Here is a 19213-nt window from a genome sequence, read left to right on the forward strand (position 1 = left end):
AAAGCTGAGTATTAGAGGGGAAAGCAAATGAAGATGGCATGTCTGCAGCTCAGCTGCTGTGTCCTCTGTGGATAGGGTAACAATGGCCATTTCCCCAGTCTGGGATTACAGCACTTATCTTGGTACTTCAAGCCTCTAACACAAGGCACTGCTAGCTGTTCATCTCCTGGCAGTACAGCAGAAGGCAAAAGTGAGCTGAATTTTGGGTAGAGATCACAGCAAGGATTTTCTTTGGGTAGGTGATGGGAGCTCTGCAGCTCCTCGCTGAGCATAGCTGAATGGTTCCTGAGAGCTCAGCGAAGATTTTTTAAGGGCAGGAAGCAACTTTGCCATTATTCTAATGTCCGTGCCTCCTACCTTTTAAACAACCTGTTTACAACCACTGCTGCTACATGGAGCCTGCCCAAAACAGGGTGTGAAGTGACTTGAGCCTGTTGAAATTTTAAACTTAAGCATGGGGAGGTTTGTGCTGCTTTGTTTCCTGCTTGCTACAGAAGAAACCTGGGTAGTCACAGGTGAATGTCTCTCCTGGAACTGGAGATCACTTTCTGCTCTAAGCTATGCTGCATTTCCCTACCACTCAAAGTGAAGAGCACTTAAACAACAGCAGATGTAACAGAGCAACTCAGAATTGTAATAAAGACATTAACACTGGGGCTAAGAATTCAGTCCATTTGACTTGAACAGACATTTTAAAATAGGAATTAGGCATTCTCCATTATGTTTTTTTCATTCAAACAGGAGACATTTAGGAATGGTGGGGTAAAAATAAGGCTACCTGTTTCTGTTAGTACAGCGTGGGTGCGGCCACAGACCAAGCGGAGCCTCCTCCTGCGGAGCGCTTCCTCTTGGAGCTGTGATTAGTTGTTCCTCACCCTAACTCTCTTCTCAGGGTCCTGATGGTTCCTTATGCCCTCACATGGAGCCTCCTTTGGCTATGTATGTGATACCTCATCTGAAACGGAGCATTTTTAACAGCTTTGCCACAATAAGACACTCGTACAGTGGTAAATTTTCTAACATGCTTTAATGAAATTGTGATTATAAAGGTAATTTATAATAAAGCTATTAAATAAACAATAAGTTAAAACACGATACATTTATAGATGGTATTTCACATGGCTCGAAAGACTATCAGGTTCCAATACATTAAGACTTTAAAACAACATTAATATTCAGAGTGTATCCACCCCTATATTTACCACTGTAACACGTTTCAAGACTCCCCCCCACTTACCATTTTTGGTTACAGTCCCCTCATACGTACAAGGCCAGTGGAATGCTCGAGCAACTGCAGGATTTGGAAGAGCACTACACAAGACAGGCATGAACGATGTGCTAGAAGCTGCCTGGGAAATATGGATTGTTTTTTTTTTTTAATTGAATTGACATTTCAGACAACAAATGGAAAGCGCTAGCATGCTTTCTAGAGTACAGGTGTGATACACTTAGGGGAAACGAGCCTTCATCTTACTTAACGCTGCAGTTTCACAAATGCTTTAGGTTAGTGCTGCCTGGAGAAATACCCCACCTTCCTCTTGCCGTTTGTTCCCATATGCATCACATGCTGCCCTTCAGCCAGTGCACAATGTTTGTGCGTTTGCTCAGTGAATCAGGCAGGGAAACTGAGCTTAAACTAACTCAGCAAGCGAACCCGAAACGGTGCTAGCTGTAATTCTGCTCACTGCCCCCGATCCTGTTCACTGGGCAGGTGCACTGACACAAGAAAGATGCCAGCAGAGGGCAGGGACCCGGTGACTGGGCGCAGGAGGACTATTTCTGCAGGCAGCAATACAGTGCTACGCCAGTTACCAACATTTTGTGAAACTGCAGGGTTCAGCTTTGTCATTTTGGAACAAAGAACATGTTTTCGAACCAAGTTATAGTGCAAATCAAATAGTCAAGAGCAAAACAATGTAGTCTGCCAGAACATACAGTATCTCTCTTATCACCCCTCATTCCCCCCCCCTCCTCCCCAAATGCCTCAGCCCCTGGTGCCCCGTGACTGAGCAGAAATTAGATTTTGATGTTGAAGGGTGTACGACGCAGTGAGTGCAGGGCCACCAGGCAGCACCCACGCAGCAGTGTTCCGATATTGTACATGGGGTCTACTCCTCCTCTCTGTGTGCTGAAGGCCCACATGACAGTGGGCACGACGGGGGCTGCTACCGCCAGGATATCTACCAGGAGGCTGCTGTTCCAGTGCTTCTTCGTTACTCCTGTCTGAGAGCAAGTATTCACATACCCAAACTCTTCATCATGTGGCTCTGTAAAATCCAGTTCTTTCATGACCCGGTTATCATTAACTTCACAATCCACGTTTCTGTGTGGAGACTCCACAGAAGGCAAAAATTTGGCAGAGTTCGGACTGTTTGGAGTTAAGTCCATTACCATACCAGAATCCACAGCGTAGGTTCCAGAAGAAAACTCACTCGGTTCCTTCAGTGAGGAAGGTGGGCTAGGGGAGGAATCTTGAGATATGAAGACATTTTGAATGAACCACTCCATGTTCAGGCCACGTGGCACGTCGGTCTGAACGGACTGTTCCACTGTCATGTTGCTGCTTTCCTCCTCTTTCTCAGAAGAAGACAGTTTTTCATCAGAAGCAGTTTCACGTGTCTCTCGATCCACAGCAGAACTGGAGGAAGATGGATCGCTCCCTTCAGAACTTGCGGTGGTTGAACTCTCCTTAAATGAATTGCTCTCGTTACTTGTGTTGCTTGTGTCCTCAGTGTCCTCTCTCCTAAACGCCTCACTGTCGCCCATCTCCCCCAAAGCCTGGTCCTCTGTGATGAGGCTGCCTGGAGTCTTGACATACAGTGCTAACGGCTTCCCTGGGGAGTCAGACACATACTCGTCGCTCAGAGAGCCTCTGTGAGCCATCTCCATCTTGTGCAGCAACGATTCCAGTTTCTTGTTTTGAACACTTATGTCTATGAAATATTTCTGAATGCCTTTGTCTTTATCTGCCAAGTTGTTCTTCATGGTTTCAATAACCTGCTTGAGTTGTTTAATTTCCTTCTTTGCTTCCTTTAAGGCCAGCTGTGCCTCCACACGGCAACACTCCTCTTCAATCCAGTCCTCCCTCATGCGTTCCAGCTGAGTTTTCAGCTCTTCTATTTCCGTCTCCCTGTAGCAAAAGAAAAATGTTGTAGCACTTGTGCTGACTGGCCAGCTAGAGTCAACAAAAGGCTCCACTGCACTGGGATGGCTAGGCAGAGGAGGTGCTCCACAGAGGAGGCAAATTCCTCCACGTGCCACTTGCTGACACTGCTGAGAGAGTCAGCAGAGCTGTAAGGCGGCTGCCAAGACACGCTGGCTGACCGCTAACCAGAGTCACCGACCTCACCACGCAGTCAGCAGTCTTGTGGCACTTCTGAGGGTTGTGCCACAATCCCTGACATTTGGAGGTGCAAGCGGTGGCCTGTAGGTTGGATCCAAGCAGTACAGCACTTGCACCTCACCTACTGCCTTGCCCTGGAGGAATGGAGAAATGCCTGCCTGGAAAGCACATGCAATACACTGTCCATGCCTGCAAGCTCTGTGCCTGCAGCCAGGGTAACGCTGCTCTCATGTGGCAGGCGAGCTCCAGACCTGAGAGTTGCAGAGGCTGGGCTGTCCTCAGCTGCACCCTCGGGTCACCGGGACTCTGCCTGGGGAGGACACTCAAACGCCCCTTCATGCCTGCTCGGGTTGTGTGTGCTGGAGACCCCGCTCTCAAAGCCCATTTTCAGTCAAAGAAATGACATCTGTCGCTGTGTAATGCACATCGTCACTTCTTTGCTCAGCACCGATACAGAGGGCTATTGTGAAAATTTCAATATAAGCAACAAAAACACAAGCGGGCTCGCTGGCTTGTGTAACCACTTTTCTTTCATTAGCGAATAAGGAGCACATTTTGAAGTCATATTTCACCAACAGAGGTAGAATAGAAGACTAAAGTAATACAAGTTTGCAGGGATAAAACCGTTTTATGTATAAAAATTCTTGGTGCTAAATCAGACTGACAAGAAATATCCTTTATTTTTAATAAAATTGCCTAATATTAGGCAAGTTCAAAGGGAAAAGAGCCAGCTTTATGCATAAATAAACTGTATGGCACGTATTTACTGAGCAGATGAAACCTGAGTACCTTGAAAACAACCAGTCTGATTATATTTTAAGTTTCTTAGTTACAACTTGACAAGGTGAAGAAATTAGTAGAATATTCAGGATTCCTAACCCTAAATGTTCCTGAAAAAACCTTTACAACTCTGATTTCTGAAATGAAATATACCTTTCTTTAAGTTTGCTCTCAGATTCCTTCAGCTTTGTTTTTAAATGTCGTACTGTGACTTCTTTCTGCTGTAGAGGAGTCAAATACTGCTCTGGATTTACTGGTTTAATGCCACGGTTCTCACCACAAGACAGGTATCTCCCAGATCGCCTGAAAAGAAAAAAAGACAAATAAACCATCACTCCTACAGTTCTTCAGCTTTGGCAAAAATAAAAATACCATATTGACTGACACAAAAATGAGTTTACACTTGACTCATCTGGGGCTTCTCAGTGTCAGCACAAGTGACTCACTCTGGTAAGTCAAAATACCGGAGGGAACTGCTGATATGTAGCTATAGTGAAATATTTCCTATTTATAGCACTTGGTCTCAGTGCAATTACACCAAAAGAGACATTTATCTTTAAAATAACAAGACATCCCCTCACCTAAAATGGGTGGACTGTTCAAGAGCAGACAGGCTACAGACACAGCTAAGTAAGTTAATGTAAGAACTGAGTTTAGCTCCACATATTAATTATGAAGCTGAGCACACTGAAACCCAGATTCACCTTTAGGTGTGTATCTGACATACTGGACTGCTGAGCTGTCTGACAGAGAAAGGGAGATAGGGAAACAGCAGCAGCATAATGGCAATTTAGTCTCTGCACTGTGCGTTGCATCCTCTGGCAGGCATCTGTGTTCTTCCCTCTACAGGAAACTGCACTCCTTGGGTAGGTGCCTAAGGCTAGGCAGGGTGAATTTTTGCCTGAGTGTATAATATTTTCTCTAGTACCACACCCAACTCTCTCCAAAGCAAAAGGACCCTTATGTGAAAGAACCAGTAAATCCACATGGGAACTGATGGCATGAAACCACATGAAAGAGCCTGCCTTGAAGTGAAAACCAACTACAAGAGGCCTTTGACTGAGAGTAACCTTTAATTTTACAGTGCTGAAACAAAAAAGCTTTTGCAGTGGTAGGAAAATATGGGTTGGAGCACCCTGCTGACTGTCAAGCCACCAGCATGAGGAGTCACACCTACGCTAAGGAGCAAGATGACTTGCTTGGCTGTTCCCACATTCCAGTGCAGAGCACTGAACACTGGGATGATGAAATAAGCACTTGCCTCATTATTGGGCTGCTGTCACTTCCTTTGTTACTTCCCGAGTTACTGCTAGGGGGAGAAGCCCCATAAAGCTGTTGGAGGCTAATAGGATTCTGCTGATTTCTGCACAGTGCAGACAAAAGGTCCTTTTCACGGAGAGCAGGTGGGCTGGCTCCAGACTTGTAGGATGACGATCCACTGTTCCGACTGTAAGGGCCACGACTGGAGAGGAACCAAAATGGTTAAAGCACATTGGGTTATCCTTGTCACACAACCCATTATGTCTTACTTTACATCCAAAATTGCCCATGAGATACCACTGGAACAGATAAGTAACTGTGAGCAGCTGGAAAGAGAGCCTAGATGTCATCAGCCACTGCAAGTTCTTTCATCAACTGTGAGGGTCTTAGTTTGAACTATATGATCTAGGAAACCTCTGGCATTCATTTGCACATTTCTCTGTTTACATTACAGTTCCCAGTGACTCCATCAGATCATCCGTGTTCTCTGAACCCCTGCCTCCATTAAGTAATTAGAGGGCTACAAACTTGACTAGTTCCAAAAGAACCACATTTCAGCTTTCCCCTGCCAGGCCTGCAGAGAGATGCCCAGCCTTGGAGGCTGACAGAGGCTTGTTGGAAGACCTCTGTCACGATCCGCAGCAAGCAGCCTGAGGGATCCCAGTGTGAAGTGGAAACAGATTTTGTTTGAGCCACTGTTCTTTTGTGCCTTTGGCAAACTGGGTGCTTCAGCTGTTACTGTCAGCTCTTTATTTGCTTAGATATAGTTTGAACCTTGAGAGCAGGCTGAAATGGCATTAAAATTGACAAAGAAAAGCAGTTTCTTCTTCCTTACAGTTTTTCTTGTACATACCTACCTTTCTTTTCCCTATCTTTATTAACTAACTTATTCATTGTGTATGCTTGAATGCAATTTATATGTGCACTGTCCAAGAGCACCTGGGGCACTGGGGACAGCTTTTAGAGGTGCACTCTTCATTTGTTCAGTTGATACGCTTTCCTACACTACTGTGCTGCTACCTTCGGTCTCTACTGGAAGTTGTTCTTCTAAACTCTAATGAAAGGGCAGGTTTCAAAAAATATGGAAAAAGGCAAATCTAGCCAGCAAAAGAGAAGGCTCAAACATAAAAATTAAAATACCACAGAATTATGAAGAGAAATCTCTTCTTAAAATTGTCTGAATTGGTTTCCTCCCTTCTCTGAAAATGGAACAGTTTATCAGGAACAGATGGCTGACTGGCTATGCTGCAAGCCTTCATCACAGTGCTGTGGTTTGGGTGAATTTATAATTATTCTACAATAAAGTGCAGGACTGTGGTTTTGTGACACACTGAAATGTTTCATAGTGAGTTAAGACAAACAGTTAAAAAAGAACATGTTACAAAGGAGACATCTCCTTCCACTTTGTACAGTACAGCATCAACTTTTGTGTAATAACACAGCAATGCATTTGAAGGAGCATTATTACAGAGGACTTCTATCCAATTAAGTAGGTTAGCATAGTCTAATATTTATGTTTATATTTAAATACACAATAATAAATGAAATTACACGTTCTTGTCATTTTAGGGCTTCATATTACACCTGTTTTTTTTTTCCACAAGTAATAACTTTATAGTGTTAGATTTAGTCCAGAGAGAGCTTAACTGATCCTTATTTTTCTAACAGTCTCATGCTACAGATAGGAGATTGTTCATTAAGCATCATTCTGCTGATCTCTGTACACTGGGCCACATTGGAGAAGTCTGTGTGACTTCAGCATATGGGTATCCTGCTGCTGGTCCCAGTCTGCTTGCCAGCTCCTCTCTCGTGACTCCACAAAGGGCAGGAAACAAGTCTTGTCAACTTGAACTCTTTCCACCTACTCAAAAAAATGTACCAGCAGGGATTGCGTGGGCAGAGCACAATGTGCACTGCTTCATCCAAACACTCCAGTATTCACAAGCTGTCTAGATCTGCAGTTCACAGATGATACGGAGAAACTTACTGAAATCTTTCAGTGAAAGGTTCATTGAGGTAGATAACTACGATCATCTTTTTTATTTGCATATAATTTTAGTTATAAATGGATGAGGGTGTTTCAGAATAGAACATTAAAGGTGATATTGTCAATTCTTCCTACAAAAAATAAGGTCATAACCTGGAAGAAGTGATATTGTACACATTAATTGCAAGATCTTACACTGCAGTCTTTGCACTAGGTACACTTGAAATATACAGGAAAATTTAGTTTGCTTACTTGCGAGAAAAAGAAAATCTTTTGTTTCCAGCAGCAGACATACGGACTTCAGGAACTGAAATACTGCCCGTGCTGCTTGAGGAGCTAAAATCAGCTTCACTCCCTGGAAAGGAAAAGGGAAGAGTAAAGATATGATGGAAATTATAACTCAAAGGCTGTTTGCAAAATAACAATGAATCACAAGCATCCTTCCTTTGTCTGCGTTGTGTGAATCTTAGAAGTTAGATGAATTTTCAAACATCCCCGAGGACAAGCACTGGATACATTCCAGATTTTCAACACTTCTTCGGAACTGGCACTTCAATAAGAGCACAAAAAAAAATTTGGACACCATACACCTCACTCTACAGAAGCCATTTTGGAACCAGGCTAGAAACATTTGTTATGGCAACCTGTTTGCTCTCTAACAGCTATCAGTATATGAATGAAGCTGCTCACATGGCTCCTTCAAGAGCTTGGTGATTAAACACTTCCAACTGTAACTACATTTCTCTTGTTTCAAACCATATGAAAATAGTATCTGCTGGGAGGAAAGCTGCTTTTAGGTTGGTTTCTGAGCTGATGTACATGTATATGTATGTATACATGTATATAGGCTAATAGGCAATGTACATATTTATCTGCCTATATATATGCAGGGTTCCATGTGGCACAGAAGCGTAGTAAGGCAGTTCTAACAGCTTTAAAATAATCCCATAATAATAATGCCTGGCTCTCAAGTGCTTCTTGGGTGTTAAGCCACCTATCTGATTACTGACTTTCTATAGATTACAGCCTGTATATCCCAGGTGCTATTAAATATGAGACAACTGCTGGCAGATTGCTAAGGTCAGTAGTAGATAAATGTACTAACACAGTCTTACCATGTGGAAGAAAACCCCATTGTTAGGATTTATTTGTTTGTCACTCAAATGGCCATCGTACCAAGCCATTTCCAAGTCTAACACTGCAGGGTCGCAATGACAGATAATAGCTTTATTTGAGGGAATGTAAATAACTTTTTGAGGTCCTTAAGAACAGCTGCTCAGCGGGAAGGCACACAGTGATCACTCAGCACCTGACCCCTGAGAACTGGTAGGCACCTCGCAGCCGCTGCCTCCTTGCACCACCCAGGACGGAGCAGAGGGCGGTGGGTGCCCTGGTGCCCTCCAGACGAGCTTTGGGATGGCTGAGTGGTGGCGAGGCTCAGGACAAGCCTCCTGCCTGAGCCCTCCTGAGGGCTGAGCACAAGACCCTGCGGGTACTGGCCCTTGGTGCTCCTACCACAGCCACCTGCCCCACTCAGCAGCTGAGGTCTTAGCAGAGAACTCATTTTTGCTATAAACCACGTTTCCACGAGGGGGAGATGCAACTACAGCTGCTGTGATCCCCACCATGGCAAATAAACCTTCGAGTTCATAGATCCTTCAACCTTTAACAAAGCTGACAGGCAGATCTTATGCTCCCGAATGTGCTTGGAAGAAGGCACCCTCAGAGCACCTCTTCGCAGACACAGGCTGAAATGGGATGAAGCATTTAGCAACCACTCCTAGTGGCCTTAGGTTCATACGTGTTCTGATTTAATGCAGTATTTTCCCAATTTCGGACAGTCTGAGCGCCAGGATTCACATGACTCATGACTCCGACCCGTCCACCCAGTCTCAAATACCAGCTGGCTTTTCAGCAAGGAAAGCGCTGCCCTTCCTGTGACGTCCTTTTGCCGCCTGCTTGGACGCTGCAGGACTCGGCAGGATCCAGCTGGTTTCATTGTTCTTTTTTAGGCTGCAAGGCCTCAAGCTATAGATCAAACTTAGGTACCTGTCACACACGTGGAAGCAAGGGAGTGCCACAAACTCAGGCACAAAACCAACCTCAGCTCAGTCACAAGCATTTAATGGGGTCCCTTGTGAAGACAGGGCAGAAGTCCACCACACGGGGGAAATATATTTCAGTGTCTTGGCTCTTTTCACACTGTAGAGCTCCAATAAAAGCAGTATTCAAGGAACATGTCTTCTGCTCCCCACAGAAAAGACAGCTCCAAGCCACAGCTGTGGGAAGAGGGCACAGGCGGCCAGGAGTGGGGGAGCAGCGCAGCTGGCCCTGAAGCCGAGCGACAAGTCTGTGACAGAGATGTAACCGTGCCTCCTCACTAGCAAAACCTGCGGACCACTAAATCGTAGAGGGCAGGGATTTTACAAGAGGAGTTTGTTCTGAAACAGCCTCCACCATCTCACTGGTGGATGGTGTGTGCCAGGGCTGCTGGCAGCCCTCGGTGCCAAGCGTCCCTCACAGGAGGGTGACGCGAGGTGTGGGGCCACAGTGGCAGGCACATGAGGGCAACCGGGGCCTCCATGGGCTTGCAGGCGGCTGTAGGCATCACTCCCTGTTTCTCTGTGCTTCTCATTTGGCCCAGCCCGGCCCGCTCCAGGGTTTGATTTCAAAGCATGGAAATTCACAGCTTAGTTCTCAAAAAAGCTGTCCCAGGGACCCAGTTTTATCGCCCCTAGCCAATCCCATATCCAGTTCGACATCCCTGATAACCAGACCCGGGGTGACCCAAGTCGCTACGGCTCTAAGCAAATCGAAACCACATGCAGAGGCAGGGAAGGGCGGGGAGGCAGAGCGAGAGCTCTGCTTTGTTCCATAGAATATTTATATCGTGTCTACAAATGCAGATGTCAGTGACCCTCTCCTTGGGGAAGTGAAATGACCGTGGGACATAATATCTGAAGCTGCAGCAGTTTTCCTGATAAACAAAGCACTCTCATCTACGAGATTACAGTACAAACAACACTGCCTCAGAACCACACAAATCTACTTTTACAAACAAGACCCGAACAGGTAAACACGTCGCACGGATTTCATACCTCCGATGTTGAGGCCCCCAAAGCATTCGTGCCCTTGCAAGACGCCAGCAGCTTTCCAAAGCCCAGCACTGGCTGCTACACAGAGAAAGGAGCCCTGGCCAGGGCTCATCTATGATTAAGCAGACCACATCATAATCAGATCTTGTTATTGAAAGCATTTCAAGGAAGCAAGGCTTAATAATAGCCTCTCCCTGACCTGTTTGGCTTGCAGCGTAGTGCTGGGAAGGGCTGCCAAGCTAGGTACTGCAGATGTGATTTAGCAGAGCCTGGAAATGCAACCACCTCAGATGCTGAGGTTTCTGAAAGACTGGAGCGCATTTGAAACCAGGAACTGCTTCTGCAGAGCAAGAATTAACCTTTCTGGCCCCAATTCTGATAACAGCTATATACAAGCTTACCACTGAGCACAGGAGAATACTCATGCTCAAAATGAAGCATATGTATATTTATAGGATCTTCCAGAACATTTTATAAATTAAAGGGGTCATTGTCTGTAATGTTTCCAAGTGTGTTAGTTATGTTCAAGCTAGCTCTGCGTGTAACAGAGCTCCACAGTAATGTTACTAGGAGAACTAAAAATATTTTCTCCTACTTGGTAGGTACCTCTACATAAAATAACCCATATGATATAAACTGCAAGATTCTATTCTGGGTATTACTTCTATCTTAAAAATGCTCTACAAGAGCACAGACAGAAGCAGAATGTAGCCCCTCACCCTTCCTACAGCCATTTTGTGACTGACAGCAGCCCAAGGAAGCCTGTTGACTATTTTTGTTGCTGTGACAATGTGACTGCAAAAGCTCACAAATGCAAGCAGCAGAACAGCTCTCAGAAGCAGCATTAACCATGACAGCAACTGTCATCTCTCAAAAAAAAATTATTTTTTTTAATCCGAAATGGCCATAACACTTGTTTTGCCCTGATCTGAGGCTCCCCTGTTGTAGAGAGCTGCATCACCCACCCTTTCTCACAACAGACTCCACAGGTCGAGCTGCCAGCTTTTGAGGGATCTTTTGAAATTCATTCATATAATCTTCCACGCTGCAGCCGCCTGGCACCACAGCATCAATAGGCTGCTGGCAGGCGAGCTGACACAGGAATATGCTCTGACAGAAGTGCTGGCGCAGCCCGTCACTCCGGCCGGCCTTGCAGCAGGCTCCCGAGCCGCAGCACACGCATGCTGCACGCAGGGCGGAGCACGGCCACGAGCTGGGAAGAGCACCAGCTTTTGCTGTAACATTTTACAGAATTGCTTCTTGCCTTGAATGGGTATCTGAGATGCAGGAGCAAAATTGTGCAGTGTCTTTTTTGCAAAATTGGCACTGCCCCTGCACTGCTCGGTAGGCAATGGCACCGAGCTAACAGCATGATCCCACCAGCATCGTGCTCACTGCTGCCTTTTAGCCTTCTTGCTGCCCTGATGGCACTGTGACAGTCAGGTAGCTCTGGCCAGCATAGAGGGGAGGAGAACGGAGCCTCCAGCCGTGTGACTGCAGGGTGTGCAGCCCCATGTGGTAGGGGCATGTGGCACATGGGTGCAGGACCACACAGAGCTGCAGAGAAGGCGGCTGAAGCCTGCTGGGTGGGTGATGGTGCCTATCCGTGCCCCGACCAGCCATCCTGCTGCAGCGCTGCAAGTGGCTGGGCAGCCTCAACTCATTACTCACAGCCAAATTCTCCATCCCATACGTGATGCAATTGCAAACTTAATTAAAATTAAGGAGGAGGAAATGATGCCTGTGCATGGCCAGGTAATCCTGCAGTGGGCACTGCTGTATGTTTGTCCCGTTCACGCACCACAGCTGTTGCACCTACATTTGTGGCTGTAGAAAAGCCGCATCTTCAACCCTGCTCTGTTCATTGCCTCAGCCACAGCATTACGATAATGACACAGTACAGTGACCATGCAGTGCACTACACTTAGAGCTTTTACGGGCAGAACAGATTAGGTACATCGGGTCCACCAGGACGGTATGCAAACACCAAAATACCACATCCTGTATGTGGTAGCAGATATGTTTCTTACACAGACAGACACACAGTAACCCCACATACATGCCTAGAGGACAGCATTCCACATTACAGTCTGCTACTTCTAGCCGGTACAGGTGGTCAAATACCACGCTGTACCATCTTCTGGCCTCAGCATTAAAATTTTAGTTGTACTTTAGCACTTAAGTCTTTTTCCTTTCAAAAGATTAAAGATGCAACTTTCTTGTGTGCATTCTATTGTTCATTTTCTATATGAAAAATAAGATTAAAGCATGGAAACATGGAAAAAGTTCAAGTAACATTTGCATCAGGAACACTGATAACTGATTGGCAGAACTGGCTTCCCAAAACTCAGGAGGCATATGAATGAGCTTATCAAAATTTAGTCTTTTTGTGTGTCAGATTTACAACTTTATTATTATTTCATAGCTGCCAACATATGTAAACCACAGAATTTACCTACCTTGTGACTCCATAAACACAGTCTCTTTATATATATCAGTCTTGATGCTAAATTTTGCATATAGTCACCCAGTGAAACAGAGCTGTAAATAAAACAGGGCTGACAGAGACAGCTTGTCCTTAAGATGTCAAGCACTTAAATTCACTGAGCTTCCTTGCCTTTAAAAGCATCCTGTTATATGGCAATGGGACCAAACTATGCATACGTGTTCACCAGCAGCAAACAGAGAAATAAATGGAATGCTGTCTCTGCAGACAGCTTTATTTAGAGACCCCAGGGGAAGAGATAGGGCCTGACTGTGCAAAAACTCCAGCAGAGCCATTAGGAGCAGCTGGAAAAGCAGACAGCCTTGTAATGCATGCTTTTGAAAGGATCTGTGGTTTTAAGAGATTTGCTTTCCTTTATCTTGAAGCCTTCAATTCATCTCTCTAGCTCTGCTCTCTACCGGCACAAGCAGTGTGTGCCCTGGCAATACCAATGCTGTGTCCTTTCTGCTTAACAGGGGGATGTTCCTGAAGGGTTGTCCTCGTGCACCACAAACAACCTAGGGGAGAACAGCCCACTATCCCCCTGCGCATACAGAAGTAAGAAAAAGCAGCTGGAAAGTGGCACCCTTAAAATCACCTGTTTTGAGGGCTAACATCACCCAGTGGACAATGTGCTAAATTTTCAGTGCCAGGCCTATAACTGACAGTGGTTTTTGTTTGCAGTCCCCGATCTTTAACTTATCACTTATTTGACTTACTACATGTGAGAGTTCTATCTGGGACTTGCTATTCTATTTTACACCACACAGTAACAAGGTAAAAGCAGATATATTCCTGTGCCCAAGAAACAGGATGTGAAGCTCTCCTCCCTGTGGACTGCTATAACTTTTGGGTGATACAAGCTGCTCCTGCATGCTCTCCTGCCCATGGCTCATACTCTTTTCCAGCATGATCTCCACAGTAAATGGAGGAAGGTGAGGACTCCCAAAAGACCACGGTGGATCAGGATCTCTTAGGAGAGGTGTGGATTTGAATTCCTTTAGTCTAAGGAGAGTGCTACACTCAAATCTTTTGCCTGAGCTCCAGCTGCTCAAGGAAGCTGTTTTGGTGTAACTGCTGCACTAAACGTGGTGCTAACACTAGTGGTGGCTGTATTTCAAAGAAATTAAGTGTGCTGGTTGTCTGAACCGACACGGAACCATCTAGCTGCAGCAAGGATGTTTGGAGTGAATCTGAGGCACACGCGGGCACACAAAGGACTACAAGAAGATGGCTCAGTCAGGGAGTCAGGCACTTTCCTCCAGCATTTCCTATGGACTGGTGGAGGTGTTTTCCTGCCTAGCATGAAATCTTGTATCTTGTAATCTGGAATCTTGGATAACAAACTCCTAATTTTATATGCAGTTTAGTCATCAAGCTCAGACTTGTAAGTTGCACCCCCAGAACCAGACGACAGGGCACAGCAATGCCTGGCATCATCCACCCTAAAGGGAGAACAGGCGTACCCTCCCCTCTCCCCCTGCATTGCCCAATGAAGATATCACCCACCACGCTTGGGTGGACAGCCACCCAAACCTTTCTCCCACCAGCCTGCAGTGCTGCCCACACAGCACTGTTAACCCCAGCTCAGCTGCTGGCATGCTCCAGCCACAGCCAGTATAACCTGGGCAGCTGGCAAAGGGCAGCTGGAAGGGATGTGGAGGCAAACTGTCACTGCGAGCCTCCACAAACTGTTCAGAACTGCTGAGTGAGGAGCCTTCCAGCTCAGTATCAGCTAGCAGACTTCTGGGAAGATCTGCAATGCAGATCCTACTTCCCAGTGTTTGAATCTAAACTGGACTTTATAAATGATCCCTTCCATTCAGTCTGCTGGTTGTGTGATCTGAACTATTTATTCTTCTTGATTTTTGCTCATCTTGCTTGCTTACTCCTCTGACTTCGGAATAGGATTTGTTATCAAACAATCTAATCAAAATTTATCTCATTAAGCAGTTTTCTGATCTCATCTAAGTACTATGGTTTTGGTAGTAATCTGAACTGTATTACTGCAAACTCTAAACACTGCACATCTCAAAGTGAATACAGAATGTGACTTGTGTATGCTGTGAAACCACAATCAATCAAGCTCCTCTCTAAAATCACAGTCACTACAAACTAATTACTGATGCTGGCAGAGAGCCATCGTGTATTCTGCATATCACTATGATCTAAGCTTGTTTTTCTTAACTGTTTTTAATTCATGCTCTTGTAGAGCAGCTACAAGTGGATGTTGGAACAGATAAAAGGCATTTCATGTAAATTATTTTTTTCTGCTGTATATAACTTAAGTAGACCCTTCACACAGAAATCTGCCTGACCTAATTATTTTTTGTACTGCTATAAGCAGTTTGAGAAGTTTTGACAGTAACTTAGAAGTGGCTCCCACAAACTTTCTCTTCTCAGCCCGAAAAGCCCCTTGGCAGGGGACTATGTTCACAGGGCAGAAGGGAAGAGTCTGGGGAGCCTACCTTCCTGTTCAGACAGATAAACAGGCTCTTGGGATCAGAGGTGAAAGAATGCCACTTTGCTACACCAACTTCACTGGAAACACTGAGACTGGATATCTGAAAAATACACTGATAGTGATATAACCTGGTACTCAACTTGCATTTGACAGTTTTATACAACGTATGTGCAAATGCACCAATACACAATTATATTCTACAAGTAAGTGTGTGCTGTCACCTCAGGAGATTTTTTTGCTCTGTACCTAGCAGTGCTATTTGTTCTGTTTCAAGGGAAATAGACAGGCTGCTCAGATGTATTTTTAGGAGCTGGAAAATGTCATCTTTGGCAGGCTGACTTAGCAGTACACAGAAAGGGAGTGAACTCCATCACAGGCTGGGAAAACATCCCAGCCCTCCTGTCACGTTGGTGGCAGAAGTTTAACAAAGGGCTTTCAGAGGCCCCTTCACATCTGCTAAATCTGGTTCCAATACACCAGGAAGAGAGAGGCTGCCTCGTGTACGGCAATTAATTGTACAGGCACGCGTCCACGGTATATATGCAAACGTATGGGCTGACATGATGAACTTGATTCAGCTGAAAGTTTTTGCACAGTCTCCCTTAATATAACACATACGGTTTTCATTACAATGTAAACAAAACAATTTAAATCAGTTTGACATGTTTTCAACCAGGAAGAGAAAAACACGGGAACAAGAAACATATCTGGGAGGTAACCAACTAAACAGCCCTGAGGTCCCAAGGATGAAAAGCAAAATTCATCATAATCTAATAAAATATTACCATAACACGCACATTGAAATCATTACAAAAACTAATTGAGTTCAAGTGTCATTGACTGACAAGAACACTTAAAGCCTATCCCGTATATCAACTAGTTGCCTAAACTATTGTTTTTATAGTAATAAAGCTACACTAGTTCTGAGGGCAATACATTACAAGTTATGACTGCTGTAACTTGCTGTTCAACGCCCCCCTCATCTCCCAGCATTTATTATTGAAAAGCACTAATTACAGACACGAAGCCTGTGCTTTTCCGCTTATTAATGCTTGAGGGTTTGTGGTCACACTGTGTTCTGCCAGTTCCAGCAAACAGACACAACCTGATGAGTTCCTGGGTTCAGAAAGCTAACACAGCATTACCTGAAGAATTTCAGAAATGATATAGATACACTATTATAACGTAGGTTCCCTTTTTGGTTATAGAATCATGGAATCATTAAGGCTGGAAGAGACCTCCAGGATCATCTGGTCCAACCATTCACCAACCACTAGTATTTCCCATTAAACCACGTCCCTAAGAACCACATCCAGTTACATCACACTGAAGGTGGTAACACCTTTTTGGGAAAGTGATGTCCACCTTGCAGCAACTGGAGACGAGACTGATGAAACATCAGGTCTCCAGTTCCAAAGAGGAAATTTCAGAAACAGTGCTCTCCCTGCCACTCACCCTGGGAATACCTCCTGCCAGTCAATCTTCCTGTTTCAGTCACTAAAGCTTCACAGATGTGTGAAGCGCTTTCTGGGTACACCGACAAGTGGGTCAGCTTTAAAAGCGCTCAACAGCTCAAAACCTGGCTCATGTCTCACATGGTTCCCTGTACCTGGCTTAGGGACACCAGGGTGCTTAGGGACATGGTTTAGTGGGTGACATTGGTGGTAGGGTGATGGTTGGACCAGATGATCTTGAAGGTCTTTTCCAACCTTAATTATTCCACAATTCTATGATTTCCATCACAGTTGTTGAACTTTCTGTGGGATATCACAGACGCATTGCACAGAGGAACAGACCTGAGAAAATTAAGTTCTACAACCTGAAGTTTTGGGCAAAGTTGGGCAATCGCTATATAGTTGCTCTTCCAGCTGCTTTTCTTTTATTTATTTATGTACTTATGGTCTATTTGTTGGAATAGAGGACTGGAAATATCCCTTTCTCCTAGGTTCTTCCTCAGCTCAGCATAGTAACTTCCAATGAGAACCACAACACGATGTAGGCATCTAAAACATAACTTCACCACGATTTAGATATCTATGAACATAAAAGGAAGTAAAATACCAGTGCTTAAACAGGCCAAGTGTTCAAAATGCCACAGCTATCTGTAAAGACTTGCTTCGTTGTTTATGGCTGAGCTTCCACTTCTGAGCCCAGTAATCACCAACCTAGCTGATGTCTTTACACCACAGTGAAATCAAGTAAGTGAGATTTGCAGGACTAGAATAAAGACATTCCCTTAGCTTTCCATGCCTACGGATAAATACAGATATACAAACACAAGGAATATATAAATATAAACAAAACTTTTAAGGGAGTAATTTACTTACCAAAAAACAAAGTTCAGAGAACACTGAAACTACTTACAAACACGGCCAAAAGAAGGAAAATCAGAAATTTCAATTTTCTGTTGGAAATGATGTTTAAATTTTGAAAATGATCAGATTCCTTTCTTTTTTTAAAAGGGGTTAAAAACATCAAAGCATCTCCCCAAATATTCTACATATTTTAGATTGAATATCATCTTTGTTCAGAATGAAATGAAGGTTTTGTTTAATGTTTTGATTTGGCAGCAACACTCCAAATCAGTTATTTGCATCGTTCCACTTTGAACACAGTAAGATGTCAGACAAAACAGAAAATAGTGTGGAGAATAAAAAAGGAAATAATCTATCATTTTTTAAGTAAACATTGCTCAGAAAACTGTTTAAATCCCAGGATCCTCATTAAAAAGGCATTAATAACTTGGAGGAATTCCAAAAAAGGTCAACAATAATGATAATAGGATTACAGGGCACTGTTTATGAAGGGAGATTAAGGAAATGCAATTTGTGTATTCAAAGATAAAAAGAAATACTGGCAACACGGTTCATCACAGGGAGGAGGAATACAGCTGGAAAACTGTAAAGAAGACAATGTCACAGCAACACAGGAGTCTGGCTGTGATGCGTAATATTTTACAAATAATGACTTGAAACAAAACCTGATGGTTAGTGGGAGTTGTGCATAGTAAAATTTAGCTGGAGTAGACTCAGAATACTTTTACTATAACTGGGGAATCAGAAAGCTATTTTAAAAGTTGACATAAATAATACAGATTGTAATTTAAAAGCAGAGCACAAAAAAAAATCTACAAAGGAAAGATTCATAATGGCCTCTTTCATATGCACAGTATTTTATTCTGTGGAGGTGAGGCAGGCTGGAAGCCACAGAAAACAGCCAGAAGGAGTAGAAAATTTGCTACAGTAAATTCACAAATTGCAAATCATGTTCTATCTTGACCTCACACATAGTTTAAAATAAATACTTAGGAGCGTACAGTGTGTATAGCATCAGTTTCTCTTTTTTGGCTCATACTCTATTCTGTATTACCAGAGGAGATGGAAAACCTGCTTGAAAAAAGGTTACAGCTACTGTCATCTTCCACACCCTACTGAACTCTGACTTCTAAACCCCAGTGACTTTCTTATGTGAGTAACGTCAGAAGCACGTGTCCCTCATCTCCCCTGAGACCTGTATCTCTGTCAAAAGGCATTTGGAGCTAAAAGATGACCTGGCTGGCTGGCCTTTATGTCCATCAGCCCAGAGTTTTTATGGACAGAGAGCAACTTTAGGTACCAGCCTGCAGAGCATCCTAGAGAGAGAATCTCTGTTTGAAGGTGGATGTCCCAGTTTTCCTAAATCATGAGTGATTCTGGGATAATTAATGGGCCAGAGAGAAAGGAGTTACGGTGTGCCTGCTGGGAACTCTGCTTCAAATATCCAATAAAACAGTTACTAAATTATCTGAAGTAGAACAGCT

General features: G+C 44.2%; 1 protein-coding gene across 2 annotated transcripts in view; it reads right to left on the minus strand.

Annotated features, from left to right (window-relative positions):
• Positions 1 to 1008: 1008 nt before the first annotated feature.
• The window catches only part of SYBU (syntabulin), a 41240-nt gene continuing 23035 nt past the window's right edge, over positions 1009 to 19213 (minus strand). For both annotated transcript variants that reach the window (XM_068672513.1, XM_068672514.1), the window contains 4 exons: positions 7623 to 7725; positions 5385 to 5585; positions 4277 to 4426; positions 1009 to 3130 (listed from right to left, as the gene is read on the minus strand). In XM_068672513.1, coding sequence (XP_068528614.1) covers positions 2017 to 3130; positions 4277 to 4426; positions 5385 to 5585; positions 7623 to 7725 — 1568 coding nt within the window. In that variant the 3' untranslated portion in view covers positions 1009 to 2016. The remainder of the gene's footprint in view (positions 3131 to 4276; positions 4427 to 5384; positions 5586 to 7622; positions 7726 to 19213) is intronic.

This window comes from Anas acuta, chromosome 2 (assembly GCF_963932015.1).
Source record: "Anas acuta chromosome 2, bAnaAcu1.1, whole genome shotgun sequence".
Lineage (NCBI taxonomy): Eukaryota > Metazoa > Chordata > Aves > Anseriformes > Anatidae > Anas > Anas acuta.